Source organism: Entelurus aequoreus, linkage group LG13 (assembly GCF_033978785.1).
Source record: "Entelurus aequoreus isolate RoL-2023_Sb linkage group LG13, RoL_Eaeq_v1.1, whole genome shotgun sequence".
Taxonomy (NCBI): domain Eukaryota; kingdom Metazoa; phylum Chordata; class Actinopteri; order Syngnathiformes; family Syngnathidae; genus Entelurus; species Entelurus aequoreus.
In genome coordinates, this window is record NC_084743.1 from 12,741,620 (window position 1) to 12,762,361 (window position 20,742).

The window sequence follows — 20,742 nt, forward strand, 5'->3', positions numbered from 1 at the left end:
GGCATTTTTTTGAAAGTCTCAAGAAGGTAACAAATACAAGAAACGTGTGTGTGTGTGTGTTCTTGTATTTCTACCCTTCTTGAGACATCAACAAGGAAAAGTACCTTCCATATGAGGAGGTGTGAACAAGTGATGACATAAATCATGGTCCCAATAACATTGCATCTAATAGACAATGTCTCATTTGCACCCCCTGCTGGTGACAGCTTTCTCTATTTTTTTGTAATGTGCTTAAGGCCGATGACAAACGGGTCACGGACCACAGATGGCCCCTGTGCCACACTTTGGGCAACCCAGTTGTAGAACCTAACTGTTAATGGCCACTATAGTCGCCATTAATTTAGTAGCGTAGTGTATTTGTTCATCCTATGGTCACATATGGGTTGTCTTACGTCAGCACCGGAAGTCGTAAAATCACCCGTTCACCTGGCGGGTTTTTTTCGGGGATGAATATGGAAGTCCTTCTTTAGCTGCCGTCTTGTTTGATCATATATTGCTGCCTTTGCACCTGCCAATGTTTACTTTGGTATGTTCATTAAATCAACAAAAAAATCCTGACTTTGGAGCAATGTTCACGGACTCTAGTATTTGGCTCTCTATTAGATGCAATGTTATTGGGACCATGACTTATGTCCTAACTTGTTCACACCTCCTCATATGGAAGTTTATTTTCCTTGTTGATGTCTCAAGAAGGGTAGAAATACAAGAACACACACACACACACACACACACACATCAGCAGGACTTATTATTATTACGCTTATGTGCAATATTCTTGTGGAAAATATTTGTCTGAAAACAAGAAAATTGTACCTTTTTAGGACCTAAGCTTCTTCTTCTTTCATTGTGCAAATGAAAGATGCATTAAATAGTTTAGCTGATTCAAGATATAAAAAAAGGAGGCTGTGATGTCTATTTTTGGAAAAAGAGACACTTTTTTTTTTTTCAAAGAAGCCTTGGTGCAAGTGCGTGACAACACTGCCCCCTGCTGGTGCGCAACGCTACCTGCCGGTGGTGTTAAGAGAGGTGACTCCTCACTGCAGGGGGTGTCAAACTTGTTTTCATTGATGGCAGCTAGAAGTGGACCTCGGAGGGCCTCTTCTACTGTAGCGGTGAATATATATGAATATTAATGTATAAGAAGTATGCTCATGATATTTCTGCTTACATGCATTTGGTCAGGGCGCTTTATTTACAGAGCACAATTCGTAATTGAAAAGGCTTCACGGATGCGTCAAATTACACGAGGGAAAATACAATCATGAATAAAGATGAACGTAGTTCAATTTAAATCAAAAAGTGTAGAGAACTGGTGTCAAAGTCAAGGCCCAGTTGGCTCCCTACATCATTTAAAGTGGCCCGCATTAAAAAAAATTAAAAAATGATTCAACTTGTGGCTTATATTCATATATCTGCTTGCTTATATTATCCATCAAATCACTGTAAAAATTACAATTAAAAATTGGGAAAAAAAAAATATATATATGGTAAAATTCTTGTCAGATGTTTACCACGAAATCTACAGATTTTTATTTTTTTACAGTGTATGGTATGTATGTAATAATTAAATGTTTACCATTTACATCAGTAATAATTAGGGCCGCCAAAAATAGTTTTTTTTCAATACATATTTCCTGGAATTTCGGGAAAAGCAGGAATTTTTTCAGTTAAAAAAACAACTTAGTTTTTTGTCCTGATTAAGAGGAATGATTTGACGGTGGAACGGTTGAAGTGGGTTGGAAAAATGTGGAAGGAGTAGTCGCCAGAAAAAAGGGTGGAAATACAGTGTTTCCCACACATTCATTATAATTTTTTTTTTTTTTTTTTTTGTCCTGTCCAGCTTCTCAGGCAAATCATATAGTTGATGTAGATGCCCATATCGGCTGTTCAGATTTACTTTACAAAAGAGAAGTGTAGGATACTTCTCTTGTTGCCTATTTGTATTTGACCACTACTGTTTTCTGTTTATTTGTTACTGACTGGCAGGACACCTCTGCCTCTGTTTCACTTTATGTTGCTGGTAAATAATATGGTTGTAGTAGTAGGCTAAAGTTAAATTATTTAGTATGCACTAATTAAAGGGACAGAGCTTTAAGAGACATTTTAGCTTTTATATTTTATAAGATATATTTTTTGTAAGAACCACAATTAATAAATATATTTCAGTGAATAACTTATTGTTCAAATCTGTATATAAATATGTACATAAAGTGTTGTAATTATATTGTAAAATGGATGGATGGATGGACGTTTAAAACAAAACTGTTATTATTAATTAGTAAGTATACATTTTTTGAGCCTTTTTAGAGAAAATCATATCATTGTAGTAAATTATGCAAATTACTCGAAGATGACCACGCCCATAGCCACGCCCCCACCGCCACAGGTATCTTGGCAGTTTATGGGAAACACTGAAATAGGGCTTTGGAAAACCAGGAATTCTGGAAAATCTTGGAATTTTTTTGAACTTGGAAAAAAGGTAGTATACATTTCCAGGATGGTGGAATGTGTTGAAGGTGGAATGGTTTGAATAGGTCAATTTTTTGAAATTGGTAAAAAACTTGAATGGTCCGAATGAGTTTATGGTTGGTGTTGACATTTTTCAAATCGGTGGAGAAATGTTGAAGTAGTAACATGTTGAATTGAGAAATGGTATAACGGAATTCCTGGAATTTCGGGGAAACCGGAATTTTTCCAGTCCTGATTAAGAGGATTATTTGATGGTGCAACGGTTGAAATGAGTTGGAAAAATGTGGAAGGATTAGTCGGCAGAAAAAAGGGTGGAAATAGGGCTTTGGAAAACCAGGAATTCTGGAAAATCTTGGAATTTCTTTGAACTTGGAAAAAAGGTAGTATAAATTTCCAGGATGGTGGAATGTGTTGAAGGTGGAATGGTTTGAATAGGCTGAAAAATGTGGGAATTGTGGAACTTTGAAGAATGTCCCATTGATTTAAATAGGAAATTCCCCAAAATTTGGGAATTTCGGGAAAAGCGGGACATTTTTGGAAAATGGTTAAAAACTTGAATGGTCTGAATGAGTTTATGGTTGGTGGAGAAATGTTGAAGTAGTAACATGTTGAATTGAGAAATGGTATAACGGATTTCCTGGAATTTCGGGAAAACCGGGAATTTTTCCAGTCCTGATTAAGAGGATTGATTTGACGGTGCAACGGTTGAAATGGGTTGAAAAATGTGGAAGGAGTAGTCGGCAGAAAAAAGAGTGGAAATAGGGTTTTGAAAAATCAGGAATTCTGGAAAATCTTTTTTGAACTTGGACAAAAGGTAGTATAAATTTCCAGGATGGTGGAATGTGTTGAAGGTGGAATGGTTTGAATAGGCTGAAAAATGTGGGAATTGTGTAACTTTAAAGAATGTCCCATTGATTTCAATTGGAATTTCCAAAAATTTTGGAATTTCGGGAAAAGAGGGACATTTTTTGAAATTGGTATAAAACTTGAATGGTCCGAATGAGTTCATGGTTGGTGTTGAAATTTTCAAATCGGTGGAGAAATGTTGAAGTAGTAACATGTTGAATTGAGAAATGGTATAACAGAATTCCTGGAATTTCGGGAAAACCAGGAATTTTTCCAGTTCAAAAAACAACTTTGTTTTTTGTCCTGATTAAGAGGATTAATTTGACGGTGCAACGGTTGAAATGGGTTGAAAAATGTGGAAGGAGTAGTCGGCAGAAAAAAGGGTGGAAATAGGGCTTTGGAAAACCAGGAATTCTGGAAAATCTTGGAATGTTTTTTGAACTTGGAAAAAAGGTAGTATAAATTTCCAGGATGGTGGAATGTGTTGAAGGTGGAATGGTTTGAATAGGCTGAAAAATGTGGGAATTGTGGAACTTTAAAGAATGTCCCATTGATTTAAATAGGAATTTCCAAAAATTTTAGAATTTTGGGAAAAGCGGGAAATTTTTGGAAAATGGTAAAAAAAACAAAACTTGAATGGTCCGAATGAGTTTATGGTTGGTGTTGAAATTTTTCAAATCAGTGGGGAAATGTTGAAGTAGTAACATGTTGAATTGAGAAATGGTATAACGGAATTCCTGGAATTTCGGGAAAACCGGGAATTTTTCCAGTCCTGATTAAGAGGATTGATTTGACGGTGCAACGCTTGAAATGGGTTGGAAAAATGTGGAAGAAGTAGTCAACAGAAAAAAGGGTGGAAATAGGGCTTTGGAAAACCAGGAATTCTGGAAAATCTTGGAATTTTTTTTCAACTTGGAAAAAAGGTAGTATAAATTTCCAGGATGGTGGAATGTGTAGAAGGTGGAATGATTTGAATAGGCTGAAAAATGTGGGAATTGTGGAACTTTAAAGAATGTCCCATTGATTTCAATAGGAATTTTCAAAAATTTTGGAATTTCGGGAAAAGCGGGAAATTTTTGGAAAATGGTAAAAAACTTGAATGGTCCGAATGAGTTTATGGTTGGTATTGAAATTTTTCAAATCGGTGGAGAAATGTTGAAGTAGTAACATGTTGAATTGAGAAATGGTATTACGGAATTCCTGGAATTTTGGGAAAACCAGGAATTTTTCCAGTTCAAAAAACAACTTTGTTTTTTTGTCCTGATTAAGAGGAATGATTTGACGGTGGAACTGTTAAAATGGGTTGGAAAAATGTGGAAGGAGTAGTCGACAGAAAAAAAGGGTGGAAATAGGGCTTTGGAAAATCAGGAATTCTGGAAAATCTTGGAATGTTTTTTGAACTTGGAAAAAAGGTAGTATAAATTTCCAGGATGGTGGAATGTGTTGAAGGTGGAATGGTTTGAATAGGCTGAAAAATGTGGGAATTGTGGAACTTTAAAGAATGTCCCATTGATTTAAATAGGAATTTCCAAAAATTTTAGAATTTTGGGAAAAGCGGGAAATTTTTGGAAAATGGTAAAAAACTTGAATGGTCTTAATGTGTTTATGGTTGGTGTTGAAATTTTTCAAATCGGTGGAGAAATGTTGAAGTAGTAACATGTTAAATTGAGAAATGGTATTATGGAATTCCTGGAATTTTGGGAAAACCAGGAATTTTTCCAGTTCAAAAAAACAACTTAGTTTTTTGTCCTGATTAAGAGGAATGATTTGACGGTGGAACTGTTGAAATGGGTTGGAAAAATGTGGAAGGAGTAGTCAGCAGAAAGAAGGGTGGAAATAGGGCTTTGGAAAACCAGGAATTCTGGAAAATCTTGGAATTTTTTTTTAACTTGGAAAAAAGGTAGTATAAATTTCCAGGATGGTGGAATGTGTTGAAGGTGGAATTGTTTGAATAGGCTGAAAAATGTGGGAATTGTGGAACTTTAAAGAATGTCCAATTGATTTCAATAGGAATTTTCAAAAATTTTGGAATTTCGGGAAAAGCTGGAAATTTATGGAAAATGGTAAAAAACTTGAATGGTCTTAATGTGTTTATGGTTGGTGTTGAAATTTTTCAAATCGGTGGAGAAATGTTGAAGTAGTAACATGTTGAATTGAGAAATGGTATAACGGAATTCCTGGAATTTCGGGAAAACCGGGAATTTTTCCAGTCCTGATTAAGAGGATTGATTTGACGGTGCAACGGTTGAAATGGGTTGGAAAAATGTGGAAGGAGTAGTCAACAGAAAAAAGGGTGGAAATAGGGCTTTGGAAAATCAGGAATTCTGGAAAATCTTTTTTGAACTTGGAAAAAAGGTAGTATAAATTTCCAGGATGGTGGAATGTGTTGAAGGTGGAATGGTTTGAATAGGCTGAAAAATGTGGAAATGGTGAATGTTTGGAAAAAATGGCAATTCATTTTGAATGGGAAAAATGAAAAAACCTGGAAATCTGGGAATTTCTGGAATTTGTCAAGGTAAGTGAAGTGAAGTGAATTACATTTATATAGCGCTTTTTCTCTAGCGACTCAAAGCGCTTTTACATAGTGAAACCCAACATCTAAGTTACATTTAAAGCAGTGTGGGTGGCACTGGGAGCAGGTGGGTAAAGTGTCTTGCCCAAGGACACGACTGCAGTGACTAGGATGGCGGAAGCGGGGATCGAACCTGGAACCCTCAAGTTGCTGGCGCGGCCGTTCTACCAACCGAGCTACGCCTCCCCAGGGAAGGGAAAGCCCGCCATTCCCGAATAGGCTGAACAGTTTGAAGTTGGAACGGCTTGAATCGGATGAAAAACGCGGAAGGTAGAGCGCGCCAAAATATGGAGAAGAAGAAGAGTAAGTTTCAGTTGAGCAGAAAATGCTCACAATTATAGCATAGAGGATATTTAGTATTTAATTACAAGATACATATCATATATAACTGCATCCATGAATACTGAAAATACAAAAATAACACTTATTATTTTCTTAAAATGTAGTTTCTATGAAAAAATATACCCTTAATATATTCTGATTATTTATTTATATATATTTTTTATTTATTTAAAGATGTTTTTTCTTATTTTGCTTTTATTTCCGGCCTTTCGCAGGCCACATGAAATGATGTTGCGGGCCATGATTTTGACACCTGTGCCTTACAGTGTGTGTGTGTGTGTGTGTGTGTGTGTGTGTGTGTGTGTGTGTGTGTGTGTGTGTGTGTGTGTGTGTGTGTGTGTGTGTGTGTGTGTGTGTGTGTGTGTGTGTGTGTGTGTGTGTGTGTGGCGCCGCAGGTGAGTTCGGAGAAGTGTGCAGCGGGCGCCTGAGAACCCCCGGCAAGAAGGAGATTGCGGTGGCCATAAAGACGCTGAAAGGCGGCTACGTGGAGCGTCAGCGGCGGGATTTCCTGCGCGAGGCGTCCATCATGGGCCAGTTCGACCACCCCAACATCATCAGGCTGGAAGGCGTGGTCACAAAAAGTACGATTCCCTCTCGCATTGCACGTGATTTGGGGGTGGAAAAAAAAGGGCCTTCATTTGTACGACACAAAAAGCGACATTCAATCATTTTCTACGTTAAAAGTCTTTAAAACGTGATTAGTAGGATTCTCTCTTACTAAAGGTCTAGTGGCCACATGTGTGGACAGCACCTTTTAGCTCTTATTTCCAAAATTGTGTACACTGCTGAATTGGGGTCTTATGGCCACTTATGTGGACACTTATACTGCCATCTGGTGGTGTCAGAAGAGTATAACATACAATGGAATTTGGGGAAAAAAAGTGTAAAAATAAGAATTAGCATGTCACTAAACATGAAGAACACGTTTGTGTACTTATGGAAGTAAATCATATCAAAAGATGATTCTTAGTTTTTATTGTAATTAGGATCCAAAAAGCCCAAATAGCAAAGATAAATTAAAAAAAAGCATGTAAACAAACAGCTTGGGCCTTAAGAGGTTAATGAGGGACAAATATTTGTTAGTTCTTAGGCTGTCTAAATAATGACAGGTGACTAGAATTATTCTATACAAAAAAGTAAGTTCAAACAATAGTAATACCAACGCTGGAAAGGAGACGGAACTGCAGTTCCCTTGCGGGGATCGAAACTGAAAGTTAACTCGGCGCGTTAACGGCGCATTTTTCTCCCTTCGTCGAGTCTCTTCGATTGAGAAGGTATATCCACTAGCGCAGTGTTTTTCAACTAGTGTGCCGTGAGATACAGTCTGGTGTGCCGTGGGAGATATGTCATTTCTCTTATTTGGGGTTAAAAAAACCCAGTAATTATAGTCTGCAAATGATGTGTTGTTGTTGAGTGTCAGTGCTGTCTAGAGCTCGGCAGAGTAACCGTGTAATACTCTTCCATATCAGTAGGTGGCAGCAGGTAGCTAATTGCTTTGTAGATGTCGGGAACACGTCTTGTGAGACGACGAGGGTTTGTTGTCGTATCTAATGCTTAAACCAAAAATAAACAAAAGGCGAGTGCCGCTAAGAAAAGGCATTGAAGCTTAGGGAAGGCTGTGCAGAACGAAACTAAAACTGAACTGGCTACAAAGAAAACAAAAACAGAATGCTGGACGACAGCAAAGACTTACTGTGGAGCAAAGACGGCGTCCACAAAGTACATCCGAACATGACGTGACAATCAACAATGTCCCCACAAAGAAGGATAAAAACAACTTAAATAGTCTTGATTGCTAAAACTAGGTAGATGCGGGAAATATAGCTCAAAGGAAGACTTGAAACTGCTACAAGGAAATACCAAAAAAAGAGAAAAAGCCACCTAAATAGGAGCGCAAGACAAGAAGTAAAACGCTACACACAGGAAAACAGCAAAAAAGTCCAACTAAGTCAGGGTGTGATGTGACAGGTGGTGACAGTACACCTACTTTGAGACAAGAGCTATATTGATGCATGCTTGGTTATGCTTTAAATTCGTATCCGACAATTGCGACAACGACTTTTTACGGTCAACTGAGTTTTGTTTTTTAATGATTTCTGCTGGTGGTGTGCCTCCGCATTTTTTTCAACGCAAAAAAATGTGCCTTGGCTCAAAAAAGGTTGAAAAACACTGGTGTAAGTGACCAGACGTCCCAGATCAAAACTGGGGAATATAATCCCAGAGAAGGGGGGAAAAAATGGTCAGCTATTTTTAAAATGAAGAAACAATATGATTAGGTTATATATACATGTGTAAATCCTACATAAATATACATGCGTATATCCTACATAAACAATGTATGAATACATTAGATATCTATATATCTTATAGACTGCAGGCATGTGATTTGACCACAATGAAAAAGACTGAAAAAATTTCCGGGGGTCTGGGGGATGAAGGCCCCCAGCCAGGTCCAGGGCGGTGCCCTGGTGGGGGGACAAGGGGGGCAACGGCCCCCGAAGCTCCTGGTTTTTCACCAATTTAACATGCTAAAATTAACAAAGACAGCACCATTTGAAGAAAATATTTTAGTGTTTAAAGACATGAAAACATCATTAATAGAACATACATAACCCAATTATCCTAATGAATCACTGTATATGGTTCAGTCCCAACAGTATTTAGTCACTAATATTTACATCTTGTGTTCATTTCACATCCACAGGTGTCACATTGATCAGTGTTATTATCTGCAGTTTATTTACAGTATTACCACATTACTTCAGTTCATGTAATGTAATGTAAACATTTCATTCTTTTCGCCAAAATAGGATATACATTTACGAAAATAATTAAACATGTTTAGTATTGTTTACTCATATTTGAAAATAGGAAATAATAATGTGAGGACATATTGCATGAAACAAGTGTGAAAATATTTACCTCCAAGATTGTTACACCACTGACAATAGTTTCAACAGACTACATAAGAACTTAATATTACAAAATAGTATTATATGCAAATTTATTTCAAATAAGTTGTTAACTAGAATCAATAATGCGACTCTTTGAATTTCTGTAATTTCATAATATATTTTCACGTGGCTTTTTATTTTTAGAAAAACCCATTTATATTTCGCAAAGCAATAATTGGTTAATATTTAAAACAAACATGCGTATTTCGCAAGCAAATATTTTTTAGCTTACCTCATTATTAACAACCCTGTCTGCAACTGAAGTGGGTTGTTTGGGCGGATCTTTCCTCTCCATGTCTACGACAGTTGTAGATGTAAACAAGATGAAGTCCGTAAGGTTTGCTCACTTTCGGTTGACATCCAAAAGTACCAGCTAGTGAAAAGTTCGTTTTCCTTGCTTCAAGTTCATATGTTTTTGGCGTTTCGCATGTACTTCCAAAGCCTTGAGACCTCGTGATCCATAGTCAATATTATCATGACACCACGTGCACAAAACCTTTCCGGGACGATCGATTTTCCGAATAAAATCACCGAACAAAGTCGTAACTTCCTTCTTCCCAACAGTATCAGTGATTTCCCTTTCCATCGAGTCACATCGAAACTTCTTTTTGACATGTTTATCAATTTCTTTTACTCGTAAAGCGTCCTTTCTCTCGAGAACCGACATCGTTTACATATGGAAAATGCCGCTAAAAACCATTATGAATGATGACGTTATTAACGTCATCATTCATAACAGATGTCCTGATTGGTCACAAGGAACATATTGACCAATCAACTACGGCGTAATATAAACTACATCTCGAATCTTGATTTAGGGTCGGGAAAAAAAACGGAAAAACGGGAGATTTTTTTTTTTTTTTCCCGAGATTAAAAAAGACGGAATTCCGACTTTAGACGGAAAAATCACATGCCTGAGACTGTATCTCTGTTGCTGCTACAGTGTCGGCACGGACTACAATGGTGGACTAACATAACTGAAGAAGAACAAATGATTACAGACTGGATACATAAATAAAAAAGACGCCAAAAAGTGGTGCCTTGAGGAACGCCTCAGTTATGTCAATTACAAGTTAGGACCAGAGTATTCTCTGTTTGCTACAACGAGTAATCCAAGTTCCTCTAAACAGCAGCATTCTGGTGTTTTTAGGAATGTGCTGCAAAAATGTTTGACTCCCAAGTTTTGAGCTGAACTCATTGGTCAGTATGGTATCATTCCAGGGCTGGATTTGGCCCCCGGGGCCGCCAGTTGAAGAGACCTTCCTATATTGTACAATATTGTGTGTGTGCATGCAGCAGTGCCATGTGGCATGTTTTACGGCCCGGTACGCTTTATGCATGCAAGGCGTGTGCGAGTTGTGACTTGTTGAGCACCTGTGTTTTACACAGCTGTATAAAAGTGACACACCACTGTGAATACAAATGTGACGACAACACTGCAACCCGACTGATTGGCAAAAGTGACATTTTCAACGACGTTCTAGGAGTAATCAGTGTCCCTGCAGCCTGTTTATGACCACCAAACATGTTCACAATCCATCATGTCCCTCGTTTATTTGCCCCATTTTAACCCTGGTGTGGTGTTCCTGGTCTGTGGGACCCGTTTTCATTTCTTATTAAAAGAAAAATGATACAATTAATTAAGTTTTCAAACTGAGACTCACTGACTTTGGCTCATTTTCTGTGAAGAACATATATCAGAATACATATTTAATGAACACACACCATACACCCCCCCCTACACATTTCTATTATTCTAGATGTCCGGGTCCACTGGACCCGGGACTAATAGAAGAGCTGCTGCATTGCCTCTGAGTTGGTGAAAGCTAATTCTAGATACATAGACACGAAAAGACACTCACTCGTGGCACTTTTTTTCTTTACTTGTGTGAGGATTATAATTATGTCTTCATCTAAACAGGAAGATATAAACATCCCATCAGTCTTTATCCCGGTGAGAGCAGACATTGTACAGTATGTGATTGTGTTATTATGTTCCGAGTTTGTATATCTTGTTCAGCACGTAGCAATACTGCTACACGACGCTTAGTGTTTCACCAAAGCTGCATCCGTTTAGCACACAGCTTCTAAAACTTGTAGATCCTCCTTATATTCAGGCTCAAAAATATAAGTGTCTGGATCATCATTTGTCCCAAAGTCGTCTTTGTTGTCTCTCATCAAGTCTGCCATGATTGGTAGTGCTGTTGAAGGGAAACGCGAACGTGGTGAAATTAATACACCGCTGTGTGCTTAAAATAAACACAAATATGTAAATATTACATGTTTTTAAGACTGTTACAACATTACATATTGTTGCGTATGACCAGTCTACGTCTCAGGGAATTAAAGTCACTGGTCAATCCCAAGTTCTTTCGATGACATATATGCTGAGTAAGAAGGACCATCAAGACAGAATAGGAATATTATCAAATTTTACTGAAGCTTCAGGAGACCAGCCCAATTGTCCTTTCATATCGACATCTCGGGATGGTCTAAGAGACTACTTCTTGAATAGTAAAACAGTCCCCCCCAGAAAGGAATGCCTCCACCTTCCCCAACACTTATGAGATAATGATCTTTCTCACATTCCAATGCCTAAAACACTACACAGACATCTGCAGACAAAGAGAAACTGGTATACAGAGTATACATGGAAAAATACTAGCTGCTCCAAACATAACTATGGACAAAGCATACTTGCCAACCCTCCCGTTTTTAGCGGGAGACTCCCGGTATTCAGCGCCTCTCCCGATAACCTCCCGGCAGAAATTTTCTCCCGACAAACTCCCGGTATTCAGCCGGAGCTGGAGGCCACGCCCCCTCCAGCTCAATGCGGACCTGAGTGGGGACAGCCTGTTCTCACGTCCGCTTTCCCACAATATAAACAGCTTGCCTGCCCAATGACGGCATACCATCTACGGCTTTTAGAGAGTAGAGTGCACAACTGCGCACACAACAAGGAGAAGAAGCAGAAGAACGAGGAAGTTACAGACATGGCGACGCCGTCGACGAGCAAGATGAAGAAATACTTGCAAGTTCCAAAGCGAATGGAAACAAGAATTTCAGTTCATCTAGGACAGTTGGAAGGGGAAGGGGTATGTAATTATGTTGCCTGTACATTTTGTAAAACAGACTTCTCCATTGAACACGGTGGCCGAGTCATGAACGGAGGAGAAGTTAAAGAGGACAACACTGCCATCTACTGGATAGCCCCCGGAACACTGAAATTCAAGTATTTATTTTATTTATATGTATAATAAAATAAATATATATACATATATATATAGCTAGAATTCACTGAAAGTCAAGTATTTCATATATATATATATATACATATATATATATATACACATATATATATATATATATATATATATATATATATATATATATATATATATATATATATATATATATATATATATATATATATATATATATATATATATATATATATATATATATATACTGTATATATATATATATATATATACATATATATATATATACTGTATATATATATATATATATGAAATACTTGAGACCTCCCGATATTGGAGGCCTCAAGGTTGGCAAGTATGGAATAAAGAGAGAACTCTTAAACATATATGCATTCTCCACAATATTTACTTACAGCATGTGTATAAAATGTTAAAGGAGGTTTTTTAAAGCGCTTTATAGGCGGAATAGAGCGACTCATATTGGCTCCATTGTTAGCTGACGTTTGTAATGTTTATGTACGATTTATAAAGCATATAAAAAAATTACAAAAAAACAGGTGTTCCTCTTAAAAAATTCTAAAATATTGCGGTTCCCCTTTAACATGCCTCAAAGATACTATTTGTATCCTTAATGGTTGTCGCAGCGGTTGAGGAGTTAGGCTTAAAAGTGTCAAGACGAGGGTTTTTTCGCAGCTTACTGCGAGGATTGTTCTCCCGGGATGCAATCGGACTATACTGGACGAGGCTTGAAGGTAGGAACTAGAGATGTCCGATATTATCGGCCGATATATGCGTTAAAATGTAATATCGGAAATTATCGGTATCGGTTTTTTTATTATCGGTATCGGCTTTTTGTTTTGTTTTTGTTTTTGAATTAAATCAACATAAAAAACACAAGATACACTTACAATTAGTGCACCAACCCAAAAAACCTCCCTCCCCCATTTACACTCATTCACACAAAAGGGTTGTTTCTTTCTGTTATTAATATTCTGGTTCCTACATTATATATCAATATATATCAATACAGTCTGCAAGGGATACAGTCCGTAAGCACACATGATTGTGCGTGCTGCTGCTCCACTAATAGTACTAACCTTTAACAGTTAATTTTACTCATTTTCATTCATTACTAGTTTCTATGTAACTGTTTTTATATTGTTGTACTTTCTTTTTTATTCAAGAAAATGTTTTTAATTTATTTATCTTATTTTACTAATTTTTTTAAAAAGTACCTTATCTTCACCATACCTGGTTGTCCAAATTAGGCATAATAATGTGTTAATTCCACGACTGCATATATCGGTTGCTATCGGTATCGGTTGATATCGGTATCGGTAATTAAAGAGTTGGACAATATCGGAATATCGGATATCGGCAAAAAGCCATTATCGGACATCCCTAGTAGGAACATTATTTAATTATTCAAACTCAAAGTACTACAAAAAGCGCTCAAGGCGAAGACAAATTTAACGCAGGAAACAAAAGCTAAGACTTAGCATAAACTATGGACATGAACCATGAAACTAAAAACATGAAAAAACTCACTAAACTGTGGCTTGAAACAAATAGCAAGAACTATGGACATGAAACAAAAAGACTTACTGGACACGGCATGGATCGAAGAGCATGAACTATGGCAAGAAAAGTCAAAACAGAGCAATGTCGTCAGGACGACTAACTGGCAAAACAGGCTTAAATAATAGTCTCTGATTAGAGCAGGTGCGTGAGTCAAACACATGAGACAGGTGGAACTAATCAGTCGTCATGGAAACTAAAACAAACAAGGGAGCGCAAACAGGAACTATGGAGTCTTAAACCGAAAATAATAAAAAACATGATCCAGACCACAGATCATGACAAAAAGAGTGGCCAACATTGGTGGGGTTTCTCCTCTCGCTAAGCATTTTCACTTCCATGGTGATGGCTTTCCTTTTCTTTGACACACCAGAAGAGCCAGAATACAGAAGTGCCAGAAAGTGAACTAAATAGCGAAGATGTCCTTCCTCAGCGTAGCTTTAACTCTACGGTTTTCTCCTGGAACTGGTGTTTATGGAGCAACATGCAGTTTTTAATGAGTCTGTAGTCAGTGTAGCACATGCTCCTGTACAAGCTGTGCTTGGCAGTTAGGCTCTGTGAGGCCTTTCATCCAAAATAGTCCCTTTTGTGTCTGTCTTCCTGTCTCAATGCCTCCCTCCACCTTTCCATCTGTTGTTGTTCTTCAGGGACTAATTACGGCGAGTGTTGTGCTGTGACTGACAGCCATACCTGCAGTCAAATAACAGGTGACACGCTGCTAAACAGGTGCGTTTTGGGGGTTTTTTTTGCTCATGAACTATACCGCGTAACTTTTATGGTCCGCATCCTGCTAATTAGTCCTGCCGAGCCAAACATTATAATGACCAACTTTAGCGAAAGCAAGGACAGTGGGTCTGGGTTAGTTTTCTTGCCTCATCCCTCACTCCATTCTCCATTCAAGATATTTACTTTTTTTTATTCAACATTGGGTGCCAGTTCTACGATTAACTGCATTCTTCTATAAAATATATAACCAGATCTGATGAATTTCTGTATTACTTAAAGAAAACTGTCAGAATAATTGTATCTAAGTTATCACAAAACTGTCTTTGATCTTACCAATCAAAAGGCTGGTAAAACTCCACTGCGTAGGATGGGGAGCGACATGAAGGCGTCGGTTTCTTTCTTCTATTGTAATCCACAGGAAGATTTTGTCTTGACCCGCGATCTACAAAGCGGAGAGGAGGCAGGGCCAGACTCCCCTCCGGGCACCTTTTCTTAGAACTGTTTTACGACCTTTTCTTTTAACTGTTTTGTAACCAAAGGCGACGGCTGTTTACGACCCCCCTCCCTTAGAAACAGCTGTTGCCATGTAATCCGGGAAAGTCCAAATAAAAGAGGAGGCGTACAATCTTTCGTCAGAGCGTAGTGGAAGACTGTACAAAGAGTACAGCCCAGACTTTTCTCCTCAATTGAGCCAAATTTAAATCTGTCTCTGTTTAATTCCTTGCTTCTTTGTCTGTTTAATAGATGTCATCAGTGTTTGAATCTGACAAAAAATTATACCCAAACATTTAATAAAGTCAAATACAAATAAGGCAACAGGAGAAATATCCAACACTTTTCTTTTCTAAAGTCGGTCCAGCAGATATGATCATCTATATCAGCCCTGGGCAATTACCGTATTTTTCGGAGTATAAGTCGCACCGGAGTATAAGTCGCACCTGCCGAAAATGCATAATAAAGAAGGAAAAAAACATATATAAGTCGCACTGGAGCCCGGCCAAACTATGAAAAAAAACCGCGACTTATAGTCCGAAAAATACGGTAGTTTGCCACGGGGGGCCAAATTTAGAGAAAAAAACACTAATACAAAACCTCACAATAATGTCTGATTGAATGATAAAAACGTTATGACAGAGCGCCTTAAAAAATTGAATGGAATTTTAAATTTTTTTGCTGAATGAGACAGCCAGAATGTACATGAAAATAAAGAATGTGGCATTTACAATATTATATGAACGATAAAACACTGAATATTGACAACATATGAACGTCACGCCCCCTCTCCATCCACATGTTTTACAATCAAGCGAAACAACAAAAATGCTACAAACAGCACTTAGATTAGCATAGTAACTAATTAGATGACCATAGTAACTAATTAGATTACCATAGTAACTATGGCAAAATCGCAGATTCCAACCATTGAAATACTTAGTATAGTTCAAGACTTACGGCCATTAGAAAACATCACTGCACATCATATTGGCAGCTAAAGATTCCATCTTAAAGATCTAAAAAAAATTATTTACTCAGTGGCCTAGTGGTTAGAGTGTCCGCCCTGAGATGGGTAGGTTGTGAGTTCAAACCCCGGCCGAGTCATACCAAAGACTATAAAAATGGGAGCCATTACCTCCCTGCTTGGCACTCAGCATCAATGGTTGGAATTGGGGGTTAAATCACCAAAAATGATTCCCGGGCGCGGCCACCGCTGCTGCTCACTGCTCCCCTCACCTCCCCGGGGGTGATCAAGGGTGATGGGTCAAATGCAGAGAATAACTTTGCCACACCTAGTGTGTGTGACAATCATTGGCACTTTAACTTAATGTGGCCTTAATTTGCCCAGGTCTGCTCTACATCAACAATATGATTTGTCTGAGTATCCAGACAGGACTGAATAAAACATTTGATTTTCATATATATTTTTTTAGAATCGATTAAGAAACGTTACAAGTAAGAATCCTGATTCTTTCATTCTTTTTTTTTGACACCCCTAAGTACCTAATTACTGACCTGATACGTTTGAAAGAGAAAGAGATGATATAGTATTATCTGCTCACAGATGCTACCTGGTGGTTGCTTGAGCACACTGCATCTAGTCCTGGGTAGTCCTACTCCTTAATGCTTTGGTCACACGCAGGATTCTCACAGGAGTTCATCCAGACCCAGGGCAAGTTGGGTTTGGTATAGTTTGGGTCAGCCTTCAGATAATTGAATGACAAAACAGGTTATTATTTCTCCTGCTCTCCGACGGCACGTACTTGTATTGACGTGTTTAGACTTACTCTTATATTTCCTTCCTAGGAGTATTTGTTCAGTCCTCTAAGCTGTCAGGTCGTGTCTTCTCTTGTATTCAGCAGAGTTGTTCTTTTGTTTGGTTTGAATACTTCTCAGCCTTTGAATTGACTCCCCATATAGTTCTCTCACTGAGCAATGGTATTTTGGAGGGAAAGAAAATGTTATTTTAATGGCATTGGAGGAGGCAGTGAAGTCAAAACAAGGACAGTACAATACAGTAGTACCTCAACGAGAGAGGGGATACCATACACATTTCAACCAATACAGTACCGATTCCCAATATCGTACTGATTCTCGGTACCTTTGAATCAATACCCGTATGCAACGGTCGTACTTTTCGGAACAGTGTTAATAAATATTGATTGTTTTTGATGATTTTTTACAACATTTAAAAATAAGCTGATTATGATAACTTGTTATATCTTGTTTTATGATCACATTTATGACTCTTATTTGCAGGTATGGCACCAAGTCGCAATTGTAGTTGTAAGTCCAAGACATTAGATATCAGACGTGTATAGTTTATGGTGTTTTGGCTAGTCAATTCTGGCTTTGCTTTCTGTTGCGCCCTACAAAGTGTTCATAATATAAGCATTCTTATTCATCTAGATTTTAAATCAATTTATATAAATATATATATATATTTTTATATATATAAGAATCAATGTTTAGGTCATGTTATGCCCTCACTATATGTGTTGAGGTTATACAGCTTGGCAGACAGCTAACAAACAATCCAATGCAGATTAATCCATTTAGGCTCTTTATTGTTGTTGATCTTGCTTTGTCTTTTCCTATCTTTACTTTTGTCTTGCACTGGACTTTTATTTTGTAAAACTGAAATACACACAATGACAAATGTATAAGCTATGTGATTCAGATAACATACTGAAATGTAATACACAATAAGTAAATATTAGCTTTACACAAATATACAGTAATATCATCAAACAAATACTGCTGAGTGTTGAAACTATTTCGATGGTGTAAATATACGACTGGCAGCCATTTTAAGTCCTCAAAACAGCCATTAAAACAGTGCACAAAAATAGTTTTTCAATAAACATCTTACTATCAAATTGAACCACTTTCCACCTTAATATTGAGTTACACAAACAAGTTAAACAGTTTACTTACATACTTATCTTTTCCAAGGCTTGTAAGAGCTAACACAACTTGTTTACTTCTCAATTGTCTCATGAACTGAACTGACATCGTCAACCCGGAAGTGCCCAAACAAATGAAGCGTAGTATTTTCATATCGCCACAAGGTGTCAGTAAGAGTCTACAATCAAATGGGCATAACAGGCCATCTTCATGCAACCAGAGGAAGCTTTTGTAACCTGTAACCTGTTTTGAAATATTCCATTATAACTATTATATTTAATAATACATTGCGGGAATCGGATTGAAACAATAATCGATTCTGAATTGAATCGCCACTCCAGGAATCCGAATCTTGACTCCTGAGGAACATTTACATACACTTGTAAAGAACATCATGTCATGGCTGTCTTGAGTTTACAATCATTTCTACAACTCTTATTTTTTTGTGATAGAGTGATTGGAGCACATACGTGTTGGTCACAAAAAACATTCATGAAGTTTGCTTCTTTTATGAATTTATTATGGGTCTACTGAAAATGTGAGCAAATCTTCTGGGTCAAAAGTATACATACAGCAATGTTAATATTCTCTTGTTTGGATAATTTACAATAGTTTTGGATGATACCACAAATCAATCTGATACCAAGTAGTTACAGGATCATACATTGGTCATATTCAAAGTCCTCATGTGTCCAGGGACGTATTTCCTGATTTTATAAATATAAAATTAATTTTTTTTAAAAAGAAAAAGAAATAAGATTTTGAGACGATAAAAAATATTGATGTAATCAAAGTAGGGCTGCAACAACTAATTGATTAAATAGATTAAAATCGATTATAAAAATAGTTGGCGATTAATTTAGTCATCGATTCGTTGGATCTATGCTATGCGCATGCGCAGAGGCAATTTTTTAATTTTATTTTTATATATAAAGGTTTTTGTTTTTTTTTATTTATAAACTGCAACATGTACAAACAGCTGAGAAACAATAATCAAGATAAGTATGGTGCCAGTATGCTGGGGTTTTTTTCAATAAAATACTGGAAAGGATAGACATGTAGTTTGTCTCTTTTATCTGATTATTAATCGAAGTAATAATCAACAGATTAATCGATTATCAAATTAATCGTTAGTTGCAGCCCTAAATCAAAGTAGTATCGACTAGATACGCTCTTGTACTTGGTATCATTACAGTGGATGCCAGGTGTAGATCCAACCATTGTGACGCTGGTGAGCTATTGTATCCTCCTACGGTGTGTAGTGAAGCATGTTTAGCTTTTCCTCGTCCTCCAGTGATAATGATAAATGTAGGAAAATTACTTTATTTGTCACCATGGAGGCGAGGATTAGTGATTTAGAAGTAGCTAATACAAGGTCGATTGCGGCTGGACGATAGCCGCTAACTAGCTAGCCATGTCTTAAAGTACCTCTTCCTGAGGGCGTTTCAGTGTTATAACTTCACCTTTATCGTAGTTTTTAAGCCAAAATGCGTCCATTCTCCCTTTTCTGTCAACACCCTGTGTCTGCTCGTAAGTACTCTGTGTGCGTGCGCTGCCGAACATGCTCCTCTGCTCGTAAAACCAGCAATGTCACGACGTAACGACGCGCCGTCATGCCTGTAAAAAAAAAAAAATATGGCAAACAGGTACTTTTCAAACAGAGTATAGTACCGTTTTTGTACCGCGATACTATACTAGTACCGGTATACCGTACAACCCTAGTGCGGGCGTAGGCGGGACCGCTCGCTTACTAGCTTGCACACACAGGATGCGCCGAGAAAGCCTCGATAGTGAGAAGAACCGCAGAGTAACACAAATTAGGAGGAACAATTATGAATATTGCGGGAATATTTCTGCTTTGAACTGAAAAAGCAAGATGAGCCCATCAACACGGCAGCATGTGTAATGTGTTGGAAAGCAACGGCAACAAAAAAAAAGCTTATACATCAAAATACTCATAAATTGAAGAGCCAATGTCTTTTTGAGAATACCGTATGTCACAACAGATCATGCTTTTGCATCATAAAAGATTGACGTTTCCTTCACCTCATCTTCTTCTGACATTTCTCCACAGTCTGTCAAATATTATTTCACCACAGACTTTGTTGCCTTTCATTCACTGTTCAAAGTAGCTGGCAAGTCACGAAACAGCAGCCTTCAAGCGGCTCACCAGTTGATCTTTGAGGAGATCTTATAGAGGAACATTCACATCATCATATCGCTCATACTGCATTGCGTCAATAGGTGGAGATCACCTGTGAGATTTGCGTAATAAATAAAAAATGATGTGTGTTTGCAGGCAGGCCTGTGATGATTGTGGTGGAATATATGGAAAATGGCTCCCTGGACTCCTTTCTCAGGGTGAGTATTGTCCCAAAAAGTCAAGTTGAACTGAAAATTGACGAATTAAAAACGGGCATAACAGGTTTTCCTTTATGATTAATGATCGTTCAGTTTGAAGATGAACAGTCTGAAATGTTGCCATTAGTTTCTATATAAAATGTACCCGCACTCTTTTACTACGAAGCCTTGGCATTGTCTTGCTGAAATAAGCAGGGGCGTCCATGAAAAAGGCGTCGCTCGGATGGCAACATGCTCCAAAAGCTGTATGTACTTATCAGCATTAATGGTG

General features: G+C 37.7%; 1 protein-coding gene across 1 annotated transcript in view; it reads left to right on the plus strand.

The window, feature by feature from the left end:
• epha6 (eph receptor A6) overlaps positions 1–20,742 on the plus strand; it is a 391,998-nt gene that overhangs the window by 349,391 nt on the left and 21,865 nt on the right. Inside the window, 2 exon segments of the mRNA XM_062067464.1 lie at positions 6,625–6,810; positions 20,410–20,471. Coding sequence (XP_061923448.1) covers positions 6,625–6,810; positions 20,410–20,471 — 248 coding nt within the window.